Source organism: Heteronotia binoei, chromosome 4 (genome assembly GCF_032191835.1).
Source record: "Heteronotia binoei isolate CCM8104 ecotype False Entrance Well chromosome 4, APGP_CSIRO_Hbin_v1, whole genome shotgun sequence".
NCBI classification, from domain to species: Eukaryota; Metazoa; Chordata; class Lepidosauria; order Squamata; family Gekkonidae; genus Heteronotia; species Heteronotia binoei.
Window position 1 is genome coordinate 159,344,949 of NC_083226.1, and position 18,925 is coordinate 159,363,873.

The following is an 18,925-nucleotide window of genomic DNA, read 5'->3' on the forward strand; positions in this document are numbered from 1 at the left end:
ATGCATGCTGGTACTTAGCTAGTAAGTGGTAGAACCTATCAGCAGCTCGGCACGTACTTCCCGCCAGAAGCTAGGTGTCAATTAGGGCTGCCAAGTCCATAGGCCGGGCAGGGTTTCCCCCACCCTGGAGGTTCCCAATGTCCCCTGACATCACCAGCGCAATGGCGTCACCCAGAAGTGACGTCATCGCACTGGCAATGCCGCACGCCAGCTGCTCTAGGTGTTTCTGAGAAAACTCTATGGATGCTCTAGCAACGTGGGAGGGAAAATTCAATGGTACAATAGGTACTACTGTACTGGTGAGCTCATTATCTGTCAGTGCAGTGTGGCACAATGCAGATAATCAGCCAGATCAATTTCCTCCTTGGGAACCCTTGTATTGCATCTTTTGGTCCTGTTTTTTTTTTCCTTGGCTTTCAAAAAACAAATAGGTAGTAAGCATATCACAACAGTGTGATGCTGCAATAGAGATACACCTATGGCTGATTTTCTTTAAACGTGAAAAGTTTACAGGTACACAGCGGATCTGAAGGGAAATCTAAAATGGAAAAGGAACTGAACGTGGACAGGGAGGTGTGATGTGGAAGCCCTCTCTGAACTTCCTCCCATTTGCAGGGGTAGGGGGGAGAGCAGAAAACAAAACCTTCATGGGGAAATAGTCCTGGTTTTAAATATGAGTTTAGTCATAAATCCCCTAGATTACCTTGGCTGGGATTTCTGCTTTGATTCCCCAGTTGCTTAATGGTCTGTATGTAATCTGTCCTAAATGAGCTAACTGTATCTGTTTAAACCCATTAACTTCAAAAGACTGCCGCACAGCTACCTACAGGTTTTAGAAGCTGAGGTGTATTGCTTTTTTAAAAACGGAGAGGAATGGAACTGATTCTTTGCCTATTTATTTTTCAGCAGTTGACTCCAATGGAAAACGGCTAGGATGGCCTTATTTTGTTCCAGCCGGTTGTTAAGCCTAACGTTTACTGAGTTGCTGTTCCCAACTAAACAAATGCAGCCCTACTTCTTCCTGCTGCTGGTCCCCAGTTCCAGAAATAACACTTGAATGATTTTAGCTATAAGCTTGATTTAGTCTTGATTGCATACCCAACAGAGCAAGGAAGTCTGTTGGCTTCTTCCTGACAAATGTGGCACTTTTACACTTCACATTTTCGAGTGGTTTACTTGAAATACCTTGGGAGTTTGCTTAAAGGTTCTAGTGTGTGAAGAAACTCCGGGTCTACTTAAATGGGCAACCACAGGGACAACACAATAAGGATACTTCTTTTGATCCATTTAAAGAGATGAATAGCAGCCCAGTCGGCCTGTCATGTCATTTGATGAGAGACTACCTGTCCACCTGTTTCTGCCTGTCTGACAATGAAGGCTTGTCAGGCAAATACCTCTGCTAATAACCTCCTCCAGTGCCACTCATGCTGATCAATGGCTTCTGAAATGTGTAATTGGCAGGAAGAATGTTGGCGGTCACCTGAGGTCTTGTAACTTAGAACTGTATATGCAAGTTTAATTTCTAGGCAGCTGCACCATCTTTCCTGGACATTTGAATCAGTGACCTGTCAAAAGACCTCCTTACACAGTCAAGCCATCTGCTGGGTTTAGTAATGCAGGAGGGGATTCAATATTAAGGTACCATTTTCAGAAAGATTAGGTTTTATGGCTTTTGAGAAGAAGAAGATGGATTTATTGGATTTATACCCCACCCTTCACTCTGAATCTGAGTCTCAGAGCGGCTTACAATTTCCTTTACTTTCCTCCCCCACAACAAACATACTGTGAGGTAGGTGGGTCTGAAAGAGCTCTCTCAGAACTGCTGTTGAGCAGAACAGCCTTGATAGAACTTGTGGTTGACCCAAGGTCACATCAGCAGGTTGTATGTGGTTCTCCGAGATAAGAGTCGGTTCACTTAACCATTACACCAAACTGGCTCCCTGGGAGGGGTCTGGTGGCACCTGTGGGCACCATGGCACCCATTCACACCTTTTCTGGTGCCTGCCAAATATTTTTAGAAAGTGGGTGGAGCCTGTTGGGGCTTTTGCTCAGCAAGGAATCTGGTTGGCCACTGGAGATCTGACTGACTGTTCATAGTTTTTAAAAAGCAGTTCACAGGCAGCTGCTCCCACAATGTTAGTTTTATTCTCTCTCTCAGTTCTCTTTCCCAGTGTATTTTTCAAAACTACCCTTCTTCTCCCCTGCACTTGGGCTTTGTCTGTGTGTATTAGGGTCAACCTCCCATGGCAGCCATTTTGTTGTTGTGCCCACCACCCTCTGTTAGAATTCCAAAGCTGCCTTCAAGCTTGAAAAGGCTAGGGACCACTGCCCTATACCATTCCACTCATTTTCTGAGTTCTCTCAAGGCCCTCTGTGGATTAAGTAAGCCATGCCTGGTGAAGAAGGAGGACGACGGCATTGGATTTTTACCTTGCCCTTCACTACCTAAAGGAGTATCAGAGCGGTTTACAATCTCTTTTCCCTTCCTCTCCCCCCAACGGACACCCTGTGAGGCAGGTGGGGCTGAGAGAGCTCTGACAGGAACTGCTCTTGAAAGGAACAGCTCTGTGAGAATTTGTGACTTACTCAAGGTCACACCAGCAGGTGCATATGGAGGAGTGAGGAATCAAACCCAGTTCTCCCAGATAAGAGTCCAAACTTGCTCTCACACTAAACTGGTTTCATTTCCGGTGGTCCAGTGCGAATTCACATTCTCACCTGCCTGCTTACTATTTCCCATGCTGACTAGAGATATTTGCTGGTTTTATGCTTGATTACTTCCTTATAATCTGACATAATTTTGCCTCTCTTCTGGCCAATTTCAAATGCCTCTTTTGGGGTTGGATTAAGGAATGGTGTCACAGGCCAAGGTACTAACTCCTGTTCACCAAGTGAAGAGGCTGAAGACTCAGATGAGATTCAGCACCTGGAACCACCTCTGAGGGAGACAGATGAGACACCTCCAGGAGTCCCCTTTGATGTCTGGGAAGAGGTTCAGGAGACTGGGCCACCTCTCTTACCCTGCCTTCCTTTTTGAGCTTTAACTCTGAATCATCTACTCCAGAGCTGACTGCAGTACCTGAAGTTTCTCCCCAATGGATTCCTTGAAACCTTACAAAGCCAAGAACTATCCCAACCCCCACTGGAGCACTTGCCACTGAATAAGATGTGCAGGGCTTTTTTTAGCAGGAGCTCCTCTGCATATTAGGCCTCGCCCCCCTGATGTAGCCAATCCTCCAAGAGCTTAGAGGGCTCTTAGTACAGGGCCTACTGTAAGCTCAGGAGGATTGGCTATATCACAGGGCACGGCCTAATATGAAGAGGAGCTCCTGCTAGAAAGAGAACCCTGCTCACAGGAATGCAGTTCCGGCTGGCTTGGTGTTAGGGATGTGGCCTAATATGTAAATGAGTTCCTGCTGGGCTTTTTCTATCCAAAAAGCCCTGTGTGAAACATTGGTGCCATTAGGAGGTGTGGCCTAATATGCAAATGAGTTCCTGCTGGGCTTTCCTACCAAAAAATGCCCTGAAGATGCAGCATCTTTAAGGACTAGAACCCTGCTCCTGGAAGGTCTTCCATCTACACCATCTGTTAGGTGTCTTTAAGGCCTCAGTCCACCTTCAGTCATTTCTGAAACAGCATCTAAGCTGTTGCACTGCAGGCACTAAACCTAGCAGCTTGACTCCTACCTCGACAGCTAGACTACCTGGCCTGACCTCGACAGCCCAGGCTAGCCTGATCCTATCAGATCCTGGAAGCTAAGCAAGATTAGCCTTGGCTAGTAACTGGAAGGGTGGCCTCCAAGGAATACCAGGGTTGTGAGTGACGCAGAGGCAGGCAATGGCAAACCACCTCTGAAACAGCTCTTACCTTAAAAACAAGTCTAGCTCGCCACCCTGTGGTGCCTAAAGCTAAAAGAGCTAGAAATTCTGGCTGCCAGATGATATTAGAATCTCTTGGCTATTCTACACACATTGCCATATGATAATTATTATTACCTGGACTTCAACCTCTAGCAGGAGAAACAGACACCCTGTTTGCTCCCTAGAGTATGATGGAGAGCAGGATCAGTAACAAACGTATGCCTTAACTCTCCACCTCACCTCTCTAACACCAGGTTTGCGAAGCTGAATAGGACACACACATGTGGAATCAAATGCACATTCCTGAATTTTTTCTGGGGAATTGACCACATATACTGGGCCAACATGGGTTGGATTCTGCATGCATATATCAGGGGAGCTCCTGCCTCTACCCTACCATCCCACTGCGCAAAAGATCTCTCTCCTCCCCCACCTCTGTTTATACCCTGGCTTTCCTTTTGGCCAGGGCTTTTTTTGTAGCAGGAACTTCTTTGCATATTAGGCTATTCCCCCCCCCCTTAATGTAGCCAATCCTCCAAGAGCTTACAGGGCTCTTAGTACAGGGCCTACTGTAAACTCTTGAAGGATTGGCTACATCAGGAGAGTGTTGCCTAATATGCAAATGAGTTCCTGCTATTAAAAAAAAGCCCTGCTTTTGGCTCAGTTGAAGCCTTCCTCCACTTTAAGGAGACTTCATCCAGATTAAGTGGCTCTCGCTGTAGTTCGTCATCTTAATGTAGTTTGTTCTAAAAAACAGAAATTGGCTGTTGATTTTTGTGCTTAGTGGGCCCATTCTGTGCTTATAATAGTTCTATAGGGTTTGGTTTATTGCTGTCATTATGTTGCTGTTACTATTTTAATTGACACTGGGGATTTTATTGTATTGTGTAGCATCTTTTAATTGTGAGCATCTTTGAGGGCCTATACAAATGAGTATAACTTTGAAAATAAGTAAAGAAGGAAAATAGCAGCATTAGGATCCTAGTAGGGACCTCCTTTGGTCAGAGTGATCCTCTTTGGAGGGGGCTGTGGCTCAGTGGTAGAGCATCTGCTTGGCATACAGATGGTCCCAGGTTCAATCCCTGGTATCTCTACTTGAAAGGATCATGTAGTAGATGATGTGAAAGACCTCTGCCTGGAGAGCTGCTGCCAGCCTGAGTTAGCAATAACACAACCCAAAGGTTATAGTGACAAATAACTATTGATTAATATAAATAATAAGACAATAAAGATACATAGGTCCCTAACACAGTCTCAACCAAATAATTTACGTACTCAAAAGATCCAAGCTGAAGATGTCTTTTTCACAATACAAACGTATCCTTCAATGAAGAATGTTCCTTCAGTAGATGCAACATGAAGACATCTTGGAATTCCCTGGACAGGTTGTCAACTTCTGCCCCACGTGTTTCCAATTCTTTATCAATAGGGGATAGTCCATAAATGTTGAAAATAATCAATAATGAAACTTTTAAACAACATTCGTTTGCACTGTAAGAACATAAGAGAAGCCATGTTGGATCAGGCCAATGGCCCGTCCAGTCCAACACTCTATGTCACACAGAGGCCAAAAAAAGCAAGTGCCATCAGGAGGTCCACCAGTTGGCCTAGAAGCCCTCCTACTGTGCCCCCCCCCCCAAGCACCAAGAATACAGAGCATCACTGCCCCATACAGAGAGTTCCAATAATACTCTGTGGCTAATAGCCACTGATGGACCTCTGCTCCATATGCTTATCCAATCCCTCTTGAAGTTGTCTATGCTTGTAGCTGCTGCCACCTCCTGTGGCAGTGAATTCCACATGTTAATCACCCTTTGGGTAAAGAAGTACTTCCTTTGATCCATTCTAACCCGACTGCTCAGCAATTTCATTGAATGTCCATGAATTCACGTATTGTGAGAAAGACGTCCTCAGCTTGGATCTTTTGAGCACATGAATTATTTGGTTGAAACTGTATTAGGGACCCATGTCTCTTTATTGTCTTATTATTTATATAAATCAATAGTTATTTGTCACTATAACCTTTGTGTTGTGTTATTGCTTACTCTTACAGTGACTTCTCTGGTTTGCACACATGCCAGCCTTAGACAATACTGACTTTGATGGGCCAAGGGTCTGAGAAAGCATAAGACAGTTTCATGTTTTCATTGTATGCAAACATTACAAGGCCATTTTGCACATGAGATTGTTTGTACGCTCAGATAATCTCACTACATGAGTGTCGTCACAGATTTGCCACAAGGGTATATATTAGGCAGGCAAATCCAGTCTGCTCAGAATTAAAGAAAATGTACATGCTTTCCTCTGTATGTAAGGAAAAAACCATGATGTATGAATCAGGCCTGAGACTTCGGAGGCAGAAAGGAATTGGCTGGTTCTTAGTTTAAACATCTTATTTATTTAACCACATCTGCAAAGAGTTCTGGTATCTGCATCTCTCTTAAAAGTTGCACACTTAACAGAAGAAGAAAAAGGGGAGGGGGTCAACTTTAAATGTAATTTTAGACAAAGCTGAACTAAAGAGGTTATTTTTGGTTTAAATCCACAAGCTGGAGGTTTCACCACCAATGCATTCAGCATCGCACAAGGAGGAGAATAAGGTTTTAAATCAATTCGCACAGTCATTCCCAAGCTGTACGGGATGAGAGAGCTGCTAGTGAGCCGTGAGGAATGCAGATATATTAATGAAAAGCTCTTGTGAATGCAAAGTATACACTCTCAAGGAGGCTGATCGTTGATTCTCTGAATGATCCACTGTTCTCAGCTTGCCTCCCCTTAATCAACCACAGCTGGAAGCAGATAATTTTGCTTTGTCTTTGCATCAGCTCTACTCTGAGGATTCCATCACTCCCAATTAAGAACATGAGAGAAGCCATGTTGGATCAGGCCAGTGGCCCATCAAGTCCAACCCTCTGTGTCACACAGTGGCAAAAAATGTTATATACACACATACACTGTGGCTAATAGCCACAATAGGGTACAGTAAAAACAGTTTAATTAAACCTAAACAAACACTTTAAAACAGTTTAAACGATTTGGTGCTAATTCCATATGATTTAGGATGGCATGAGTCATGGGCAGGGCTTTTTTTTAAAAAGAAGAAGCCCAGCAGGAACTTATTTGCATATTAGGCCACACACCGCTGATGTCACCATTGTTTCACATAGGGTTTTTGGTAGAAGAAGCCCAACAGGAACTCATTTGCATATTAGGCCATGCCCCCTGATTCCAAACCAGCCAGAACTGCGTTCCTGTATGTTCCTGCTCAAAAAAAAGCCCTGGTCTTGTTCTCAGAGCAGTAATTCATGCAGAACCATGGCGGTGGACTTCTCTAAGGCAAGTCAGTCTTGTGGGCATTTCATACATGCTGAATAATGCACTTTCAGTCTGCATTCAATCCACTTTCCAACTAGGTTTTGCCATTTCACACAGTAAAGCCCAATTGCAAAGTCCATTGAAAGTGAGTTATTTAGTGTGTGTGGGAACAACCTAATTAGTTGCATACGTACTGTGGAAGTCAGCTCTTAGGCGAATAAGAGTGAAATACATCTCCAGCTTTAATTCAAAGAAGAAAAGAAAACATGCCCCGGTTATCAGAAGTCTGGGTAACTTTGAAATGTTATCCTGCATCACAGCCTTCTCCTCCTAGATGCGCCGTGCAAAACAGAAATGGACAAATAAAAACACATGTTTCAGACTACAAGGTATTAGAAACACATGATGTTCTCTCCTCCCCCAGCACCATTTCATATCTTGAGCTGAATGAAAAATCTCAGACCGTTTAGAGTCTCATATCCAGAGGAACTTCTTTCCGGAACATCAGGACGACATGCTATGTGGATCCCCTTGGGGGTTAAAATATGTTATTCATTTCTTCTAGTTTATTTTCCATTCTCTTTAAATTATGGACACTAAATTACAGTGTTGACTCTTGCATGTCTTAGTAGCTGAAATGTTAATTTGTTTTTCCAGTCAGCCAGCTTTCAAGCATCCTTCATCAAATTAGGCAGGGTGGGGCCCACGGGTGCAGCGGAACACTGACTAACACACTGGTTTCCTTCCCTCCCCAATTGTTTTAAGAACAGGGGCTTACTTTTATAATAGAAATAACAAGTTTACTTTTTAAAAAAAATGAACAGTGGTGGCTGGTGTCCCACAAAACTGATGTTCCAAACTCCTCCACTCTATAAGTGCACCATATTAAACTCTCCTGACCCATGCAGTATTCCCCCTCCAAATCAGGATCACTTTTAATAAGATTGTTTTGAAGACCAGAACTTTCTTTCTTTCTTTCTTTCTTTCTTTCTTTCTTTCTTTCTTTCTTTCTTTCTTTCTTTCTTTCTTTCTTTCTTTCTTTCTTTCTTTCTTTCTTTCTTTCTTTCTTTCTTTCCTTCTTTCTTTCCTTCTTTCTTTTTGTTCTCTGTCCTTCTCTAATAGACTAAGGATATATGGATTTAGATCCAAGAGGCAGCCGTGTTGGTCTGAAGCAAAAAGAACAAAGCAGGAATCAAGTGGTACCTTTAAGACCAACTAGGTTTTATTCAGAATATAAGCTTTCGTGTGCTCTAAGCAGACTTCATCAGGCTGCTTATGATGAAGTCTGATGAAGTCTGCTTAGAGCACACAAAAGCTTACATTCTGAATAAAACTTAGTTGGTCTTAAAGGTGCAACTTGACTCCTGCTTCAATATATGGATTTTACTTTGTAAAATGATAGATATGATAGATCAGAATTTGAAATTTGCTATTAAATACTTTGTAAAACAGGATTTTATAATAATATCACTAGGTCATAAAATGTTTGTAGAATCTAAAGGTAACGCTTATGTAATAATTCTGAATACTTGCAGGTATAACAAACTATATATTTTTTAAGTACGGACAATTGTAATCTACTTCTTTTATTTTATGTACCCTATCCCTTACTCTTTCCCCTAATCCCCCAGTTTTCCCTGTATAAAACTAATAAAATTTCTATACACAAGGATCGCTTTTATCAAACTTAAGTGATCAGGGGGGCACACAGGGAATGCTTTATCTATCTTCCCCGTGAGCAGACTCTGAGACCGCAAGTGAGCTTGGCTAGACAGCTTCAAGAGAGGACTGGATAAACATGTGGAGCAGAGGTCCATGAGTGTCTGTTAGCCAGAACGCATGGATGGAACACTGTGTCTGAGGCAGTGATTGGGCGAGTGGGAAGGCTTCTGGCCCCACTGGTGGACCTCCTAATGCCAGATGGATTTTGGCCACTGTGTGACAGAGAGTGTTGGACTGGATGGGCCATAGGCCTGATCCAACATGGCTTCTCTTATGTTCTTACTAGTATTATTAATATCATCTGGTGAAAGAAATAATGTTGGAGCAGTGCCCTTTTGGCCTTCTTGCAATATAACATTTTTAAAGTGCTTTAATGTGTAATTATCATCTCTTCCTCCTTTTGTCTTTCAGGAAAAAGTGCTGTAAGGGTTATAAATTTGTTCTTGGGCAATGCATCCCCGAAGGTATGTGATTAAGTTGTTTCTTCCTTCCTTCACTGGCCACTGTGGTAGCTCTGGTTTCCTGTGCTGTTAATAAAGTCAGGATTGATTCCAGTGGTCACACTCGGGACCGTGCTCACTAGTGTAGTTTCATAACTGTGATGAGTGTTGTGTTATCAGCATGACTGACAAATTTCCATTCCAGTATAAGCATGTGGGAAAAGACCCCATTTTGCAACAGGTTTCAAACTTATGCTAGAATTAAAATGTGTTAGCTATAATAAAGGTGACACGAGCTTCCTGGTTTCTTTTTCTTGCAACAAACAAGCACTGTTGGCCCTTTGGATTTTGTTTCCACAGCTTCAGCTTTTCACCAGATGTGTGTGGGATCATCAGATTTCCCTTTTCATTGTTGACAGTTGCCATTCTGTAGACATTCACTGTACTAGAGATGCTAGCCTCCAGGTTGGTTTCCCCAGTTTTTATAGCAGGAACTCCTTTGCATATTAGGCCATACACCCCTGATGTAGCCAATCCTCCTGGAGCTTACAGTAGGCCCTGTACTAAGAGCCATGTAAGCTCTTGGAGGATTGGCTACATCAGGGGGTGTGGCCTAATATGCAAAGGAGTCCCTGCTACAAAAAAAGCCCTGGGTATCCCCCAGAATTACAGTTCATCTCCAGATTAGAGATCAGTTCCCTTGGAGAAAATGGATGCTTCTGGAGGGTGGACTCTGAGACATTGTGCCCCACTGAGAGCCCTGTCCTCCCCAGGCTCCACCCCTAAATCTCCAAGAGTTTCCCATCCTGGAGCTGGCAACCCCACACAAAGAGGTTCCAGAACTCCATTCTGGAGTGTTCCCCCATGAAAAAAAACACCTGGGTATAAGTATTTCAAACAATCATCCCTGAATCCAGTCTTTCAAAGTCACAGCACTGCAGAAAAAGGACAATGTCTTCCCACCCCTAAAGGCAGTGTTTTGGGTCCAAATACCCACTTTGCCATGTTAGCTCTCTGGATGACCATGGAGCCAGTCACACAAGAGAATTGAGCATGGGTCATCTTTAAATTAGCGGCTTGTGTTGTTGCTTTTTTGCAGCTTTTTAATATTATGCAAATAAGCACAGCCTATGGCTTCTTGTTTAACAAGGCTTTACACTTTCTGAATGTTACTTGGAACAGTCATGTTTTACAAGCCATATGTTCGCCGCTTTGGCAGTCGGAGGGTTGATCTTGTACCATTAAGAGCACAGTCCTGCCAAGACTGATGCATGTGCCTAACTTTACACAGTGTCGATGTGAACCAAAGCCGGCTGAAGTCAATGAAACAACTCACCTTGATTTTATCAGGTTGATTTACTGTCAGCAGATGTGCTGGTCTGATAGCTCAAAGTCCTTCGGGAACCTTGGCATCTCAAACACTAGCCCAATAATGAATTGGGACAGGACCAGAAAATCTGGATCGAAAACTAAGCAGGTGACAAATTCAGTCAGTGATTACACCTAAACTCGGCTCTGTCCTCAGCGTGTCGGGCAGCACCGAGGGAAACTCGGGGATCATCAGCCCTGCAAAATTGATCTCTGAAATGCGGCAGGAAATACTTTTGCAGTGAGCACACCACACTTACGTCATGGACAGACCATGCGATTGCAACCCATTTGAAACCAATGGGGCTTAGGCCGTATGCCCAGAAGTTGATTTTAGCTTTGGGTGCATGTAGGAGACACAAACATATGTGCCACCCACTACAACTGTGATGGTGCATGTGAGTTCTGCCCCCCTTAAACTTATTTCCAAGTGGGCAAAAAAAGAAAAAGAAGAGAGGCATATTTATTTATTTATTTATTTATTTATTTATTTATTTATTTATTTATTTATTTATTTATTTATTTATTTATTTATGTCAGTTTTTAAACTTCACTCTCCCATAGGACAGGGCTCAGGGTGGTATGCATCAAAATACTCATAAAATACAATAAAAAGGTCAAAATCACAAAATACAGTAATACCCATCAGATGGCAGTAAAGCTGCCAGGTAGGGGGGCGGGCACAGGAGAAGGAAGAAAAGCAGGTGTGCCAGCCAGGTAGAGAAATGATGCTGTTCTCAACCAGGGCTCACTTTGTTGCAGAAGCTCCTTTGCATATTAGGCCACACACCCCTGTTGTAGGCAATCCTCCAAGAGATTACAGGGCTCTACTTACAGAGCGTACTGTAAGCTCTTGGAGGATTGGCTACATCAGGGGTGTGTGGCCTAATATGCAAAGGAGCTCCTGCTACAAAGTAGGCCCTGTCTTGAAGAAGAAGATATTGGATTTATATCCCGCCCTCCACTCCGAAGAGTCTCAGAGCGGCTCACAATCTCCTTTACCTTCCTCCCCCACAACAGACACCCTGTGAGGTGGGTGGGGCTGGAGAGGGCTCTCACAGCAGCTGCCCTTTCAAGGACAACCTCTGCCAGAGCTATGGCTGACCCAAGGCCATGCTAGCAGGTGCAAGTGGAGGAGTGGGGAATCAAACCCGGTTCTCCCAGATAAGAGTCCGCACACTTAACCACTACACCAAACTGTCTTCAACCATATGTGGATGCACATCACTGCTTATGGCTCCAAAAGGGAATCATACTCCAGTAGCTCAGTGGAAAAAAATGGGAAACCTCCTTCTAAGGAGAGCCTCAACAATATGATGACTGAGACGCACCAGTCACTACTGAGGCTGGAAACATACATTACTAAAGATCCACAGTGGCTGCTGAAAGCATTATTCTTGTGTCTCCTCCTCTTTTCTACTCAGTATAACAAGACACACTGTGAAATTGTTATGCTCCAACATTCCCCACCTCTGTAAGCATCAGCCAATGAATCCTCCTCCCCCTGTAATTCTTTTATCCTAAATTCTTGCATTTATATGGGAGACTGTACAAAATGGCTATAAGGGTCTTTCCAGTTGTGGGATTCTCTTGTTCTAAGTGGAGTTGGGGAGTGGGAACCTTGGAGTGCCAAGACATCATGGCACGTCTTTTCTCTTGCTGCATTTTATTGTGTGGAGTTAAAGCAACCATGCACAGTGTTCCCTCTAAGCTGAGTTAGAGTGAGCTAGCTCACAGATTTTTAGCCTCCAGCTCACACATTTTTGTCTTAACTCAGGAAGGATGACCCCAGAGCACACTAATTTATGAAGTAGCTCACAACTTTAATAACAGTGGCTCACAATGTAGAATTTTTGCTCACAAGACTCTGCTGCTTACAGGGAACATTAGACCGATTCCCCGCTAGGCTTGTTCCGACATCGGAGCTCTTTCCCCCCTGACACTTCCATCCAATTTTGCACGAGCTGTTGTGCAGCTGAGACTTGCCCCGCCTCTTTCCTGTGGCAAGCAGAAACTGGTTTTCAGAGGATCTTGCTTGCCGCGGGAAAGAGGCGATACAAGTTGCAGCCACGTGGCGGCTTCTGTGAAATCGGATGGAAGCACGGGGGGGGGGGGAGAGCTCCAACGCCTCAACAAGTCTAGTAGGGAATTGGTCCCAGTGTTATTATTGTGCAGAGCTGAAGAGAAGACTTTCACCCACTGCCAATATCACGAATCTTCTCTTCTACTTTTCAATCCCTGCCCTGGTCCTTGGTGTAACTTTGGAAGGCTATATAATGGAAGCACTGGTTTGTGGACAGTTTCAACCATATATATATATATATACCATAGACCTTTATTGGCATTGATATAAGGGTACAGAATACTTTAAAAACCAACAATAACACTGTGGGATATAATAAAACCTTAAAAAAACCCAGCAAAAGTTAAATAACATAAAATAGCTGTGGGCTATGCATGAGTAAAAGCCTCTCTGATTTGGATCGCAACCTGTAAAAAGCAAGCAACGTGAGTATTAACAAAATTGTGTTTCCCGTGGAGTAAAAAGCGAACCTTGGCATTGACAGAGAGGCCTTGATGGTCAAAGAGCAGAGCATCTAGGTATCTTGCTCGTGGACTGCTATAGAAAGGGCAGTCCAGAAGAACATGAGAGACTGTTTCGATGACTCCTTGGCTACAAGGGCATCGTCTAAGATTGCGGGGGATTCTGTGGTATCTTCTGGAGAGGATGGCCGATGGCAGTGCATTAAATCTGGCCAGCATGAATACTCTTCTTTGGTGAGGATCAGTTAAAAAGAGGAAATAGGGAGCTAAAAACCCAGGAGTCTGGGATAAACCCAGATAGCTTGGGGAGCAAGTTTTCCAAGCTGCCTCAGTTAGACGTTGCAACTGGATATCTAGTAATCTGCGTTTAATGGAATGAAATACCGCAGGAGCAGAGGATAGATAAAATGCATCCAAGGAAATTCCTATGGATGTAATTTTCTTTTGGATCAGGGTCAACCATTTGGATGCATAATGGTCCATCAGCATCAAAAAGGTGAAAGAATTCTGATCAGAATTAAATAAAAGGTGCAGCCAAAACTTAAAGGTCAAAAGCCAGGTGCAGCAACAGTCCAGTTTCCATGCAAATTGCAGCATAAGGAACACAATTGGGTAATCCCAGTATTTTCCTTAAAAAAAAAAGGATTGTAGGCCTTCAGTGGTGTAATCAAAGGCGCTGATCCATATGGGAGCACCATATAGGAGTTGGGGGCTAGATTTTGCATTGAAAGCTCTTAGGGCCATAGGGACATATCGGTTCCCTTTCAGATAAAAAAAATGGGCAATAGCCAAGGCACTGGTTCTTGCCACTGATAGAGCGCACTTGCGATGGGTTGCCCAGCTCCCATTGTAGGAGAAATTAATCCCCAGATATTTGGTAGTTTTGACATGTTCAATAGGGTTTCCCTATTGAACAGGTCAATAACTCTCAACTTATTACCATCACCACCATCATTAATATATTTATTTAGGTGTGTTGAGCCAGTGGCTGTAGTGATTAAGAGTGTCGGACTAAAAACTGAAAGACCCAGGTTCAAAACCCCACTCATGCCATGGAAGCTCACTGGGTGTCCTTCAACCTGTCCGACTCTATCAGCCTCACCTACCTCACAGGGTTGTTGTGAGGATAAAATGGAGGAGAGGAGAATGATGTAAGCTGCTTTGGGTCCCCACAGGGGAGAAAGGCAGGGTATAAACAAATAAAATAAATAAAATAAAATGCTTACCCTGTCCTTCCTCCAGGGAACTCAGGGTGGTGTACAACATTCAACCTCTCCTCCATTTTATTCTCACAACCCTGTGAGATATATTAGGCTGAGACATAAAGACTAACTCAAGGTGGGCAGCCATGTTAGTCTGAAGCAGCAAAACAACAGCTGAGCTCGGTGGCACCTTTAAGACCAACACAGTTTAATTCTGAGTACAAACTTCCATGTGCATGTATCTGAAGAAGCGTGCATGCACACAAAAGCATATACCCAGAATTAAACTTTGTTGGTTTTAAAGATGCCACCAGACTCGAACTTTCTTCCAAGGTTACCAGTAAGTTTCATAGAAATAGACTGCAGAAATATTTCATGGATGATACTGTGCCAATGTGTCTTATTCCTTCTTTTCGGAGGTCTTTAGTCATAGAATCAAAGAATCACGGAGTTGGAAGGGACCTCCAGGGTCATCTAGTCCAATGCCCTGCACAAATCAGGAGACTCACAAATACCTTCCCCTAAATTCACAGGATCCACATTACTGTCAGCCATCTAGCCTCTGTTTAAAAACCTCCAAGGAAGGAGAGCCCACCACCTCCCGAGAAAGCCTGTTCCACTGAGGAACCGCCCTCACTATTAGGAAGTTCTTCCTAATGTTGAGCCAGAAACTCTTCTGATTTAATTTAAACCCATTGGTTCTAGTTCTACCTTCTGGGGCCACAGAAAATAATTCTGTACCGTCCTCTATATGACAGCCCTTCAATACTTGATCATATCACCTCTCAGCCTCCTCCTCTCCAGGCTAAACATGCCCAGCTCCTTCAGCCTTTCTTCATAGAACTTGGTCTCCAGACCCCTCACTATCTTCATTGCCCTCCTCTGTTTTATCAGTTTTATTAGTCAAACGTAGCAAAACTGAGCCTCCCCCCCCCCAAATCCTCAACATACTGGTGTGTATTTAACCTTCTCTTCAGCTGCAGCCTGCTGAACACCCCCAGTTTTGTTCTGGGGGTCAGCAGATGATCATATAGCAGAGGAGACAAAGTGGGGCTCTATGGGGAGAGAGGGCATTTGTGGAAACCATCCCACTTCCTGTGCAAATGGAAATGCTGTTCCATGGAGAAACTCCCTGGCTGGATTCATGCTGTTGAGAAAAACCAGTCTTCCCATGATTAATAACTTGGAAGATATTAAAACTTGAGGTTAAGTAGCAAATGGACGCCCCACTGTTTAATAACCAGTGTACATTTGCTTATATTTCAAGCACATTTCTCTTCCTTTCACTCTTTCTCCTTCTAGACTATGATGTCTGTGCAGATGCTCCCTGTGAACAACAATGCACAGATAACTTTGGGCGAGTTTTGTGTACCTGCTATCCTGGTTATCGGTACGACCGTGAAAGACACAGGAACCGAGAGAAGCCCTACTGCCTAGGTGAGTCAAAAACAAAACCCTGCAGCTGTAATGATACAATTCAGATGAGCCAACCAGCCAAATTCGGATTTTGGACAACTTTGGCAAAGCATAGGTCTCTAAGTGAACCACAGTTTTCTGGGGCTACATGCCAATGCAGAGGTGCTGACAGTGTTGTATTGTAGGGGCTAAAAAAGTTATTAACAATCAGGGAAGCCCACAGTTCAAATCTTGCCTTGGCCACAGATTCATTCAGTCTTAGGTAGGCCATTTTTTCTCCTCACCTTATTTCTGCAGTAGGGGAATCATAATACTGGCCTCACATACAGGGCCCCAACATGGATGTGTTAGAAGAAGAAGACTGCAGATTTATATCCCACCCTTCTCTCTGAATCAGAGGCTCAGAGCGGCTTACAATCTCCTATATTTCCCCCCCCACACAACAGACACCCTGTGAGGTGGGTGGGGCTGAGAGGGCTCTCACAGCAGCTGCCCTTTCAAGGACAACTCCTGAGATAGCTATGGCTGACCCAAGGCCATTCCAGCAGGTGCAAATGTAGGGGTAGGGCAGGGCCAGGGAACCTTTTTTCTGCCAAGGGCCATATGGATATTTATAACTTCATTCGCGGGCCATAAAAAATTACCAACTTTAAAAACAGTGCTCCACCGAGGGAGAATGATTCAAGCCAGCAAAATTAATGCAAATAATTGTTTTTCTATTTGAAGTCATGTGAGGAGAGCCTAATCTGGCACATACACACACACACACACACATGGCACGCCGCCCTAGGCAAATGCATAGGTCCAGGGCTTTTTTGTAGAAAAAGCCCAGCAGGAACTCAGTAGCATATTAGTCCACATTCCCTAATATTAGCATATTAGGACACACTCATTAGCATATTAGGCCACACCACCTGGGATAATCAAGTGCAAACTGAACTGTGACAGTAACTTTTCCAGGCCCTGCAGCAATTCTGGTCAGCCAGCCAGGCCCCAGGGAGGCTGCTGCACAGTACATCTGGGCCCTGTGATTCCTGCCTGGCCCTGGGGAGGTGCACAGCACGGCTGGACCCCACGATCCTTGCTGGCCAGCCAGGCCCCAGAGAGGCTGCCACATGGCTCGGTTCAGCCCAGCAATCCCTGAGGGCCATACCAAGAGACCTAGAGGGCTGCATATGGCCCTTGGGATGGAGGTTCCCCACCCTTGGAGTAGGGAATCAAACCCAGTCAAATTCTTGGGGGTCTCCTCTTTTTGATGGGGGAAATTAGCAAGAGGAAGACCTAGGTAGAGCAGGGAACTTTCCACCGATAATATGAAGGTCTAGCATCAGAAAGAAGACTCTAAAGTTGAAATATTTTAAAACGTTTACTAGAAAATATGTAGAAAATACAATCACACAAGCAATACAATACACATAGTCAAGAGACTAGGAAAATAGTAGTGAGGAATAGAGACTTTTAGGAATTACAGAGGTAATATTTACCTAATCCAGATGAGCAGAAGTCCATGTAGAAATTATGTGCACACAGCCATAACGCCACGTCTAAGAGGCCCAGTTGCTAGTCATAGCTCAAAGGATGAGATATATTCACCTGGTGAACCCATTGTTTGATCCATTCCATTGCTTGGTGGAGGGAGGAAACTTAGCCCAGGGCTGCTGCTGTTCTACTGAACCACAAACACTGTCTACATTGGGGTGGACAAGCTGCGACTTGGGAGCCACATGTGGCTCTTTCATACATAGTGTGTGGCTCCCAAAGCCCCCACTGCCCTGTTGGCCAGCTTGAAAGAAGGCATTTGTCTCTTTAAATGCATTCCCCAAGCCAGCTAGCAGCTTGGAGAATGCATTTAAAGTTGCTTTATTTCCACCTCTCCTTCCTTCCTTCCTTCCTTCCTTCCTTCCTTCCTTCCTTCCTTCCTTCCTTCCTTCCTTCCTTCCTTCCTTCCTTCCTTCCTTCCTGTCTTGCAGCTTTCAAACGTCTGATGTTCATGTCTTGTGACTCTCAGACATCTGACGTTTATTCTATGTGGCTCTTACACTAAGTGAGTTTGGCCACCCCTGGTCTATATGCTGTATTTCCATTCCAGCATGGCTTCTCTCTCTTGGCCTGCTTTTCACAATGAGCCATGGTTCAGAGTGAAAGACTGGGGGGTGCTTCCCCAGGTGTAGGCAGTGCCCCTGAGTAACAGATGGGCCGGGCTAGCCTGATCCCATCAGATCTCAGAAGCTAAGCAGGGTCAGCCTTTGTTAGCACTCGGATGGGAGATGACCGACAAAGTCCAGGGTCACTGTGCACAGACAGGCAATGGCAAACCACTTTGGTTTGTCTGTTGCCTTGGAAACTACATGAGGAGTTGCTATAAGTTGACTACAGCTTGACGGCACATTCTACCAATAAGAAGAGGCCCTGACCCAGGCTATCCCATCCTCATCAGATCTCAAAAGCTAAGTGGGGTCAGCCTTGGTGAACACTTGGATGGGAGACCACTGAGGAAGACCAGGGTCACTATACAGAAGTAAGCAATGGCAAACCACCTCTGAATGTCTCTTGCCTCAAAAACTTCATGAGAGATCGCCGTAAGTCAGCTGCCTGGTGGCACTTTCCACCACCAACTCACAGGACTGCTACATGCAGAACTGCCCTATTCGCAGCCCCGATGCTAGGGGTTCTGCTTGCCCTGGCAGAACCCCGTTCCCCCCCCCCCCCTCACGGGGCTCTAATTGCATGAGCTTCATGTGCAAGTGTTCTTTCTCAGCTCTTATCACTTGGAGCTGAGAAAGAACACTCAGCACACCCCTTGCGCAGCTGTCTTCTGCTTCAGAGGGAACTGGGCAGGGGCCGCGTCCTTCTCTCTTCGCTCCAAGCAATTGGAGTGAAGAAAGAATGATGTGGAGTATCAGGGTTGGTGCGAGCAGGGACGGGTGTGTGCCTGCCCGCACCCCCTGCAGCGAGGTGGCGGCCTAGGCGACTGCCTACTTCACCTGCTCCCACGCGCTGGCCTTGCCTATTTGTCTCCTATGTCTGGAATCAGCTCTTCAGAATCTTAAACAGAGA

General features: G+C 44.5%; 1 protein-coding gene across 1 annotated transcript in view; it reads left to right on the forward strand.

The window, feature by feature from the left end:
• The window catches only part of CCBE1 (collagen and calcium binding EGF domains 1), a 182,500-nt gene that overhangs the window by 142,405 nt on the left and 21,170 nt on the right, over window positions 1-18,925 (forward strand). Inside the window, exons 3-4 of the mRNA XM_060236099.1 lie at window positions 9,310-9,362; window positions 15,755-15,889. Coding sequence (XP_060092082.1) covers window positions 9,310-9,362; window positions 15,755-15,889 — 188 coding nt within the window. The remainder of the gene's footprint in view (window positions 1-9,309; window positions 9,363-15,754; window positions 15,890-18,925) is intronic.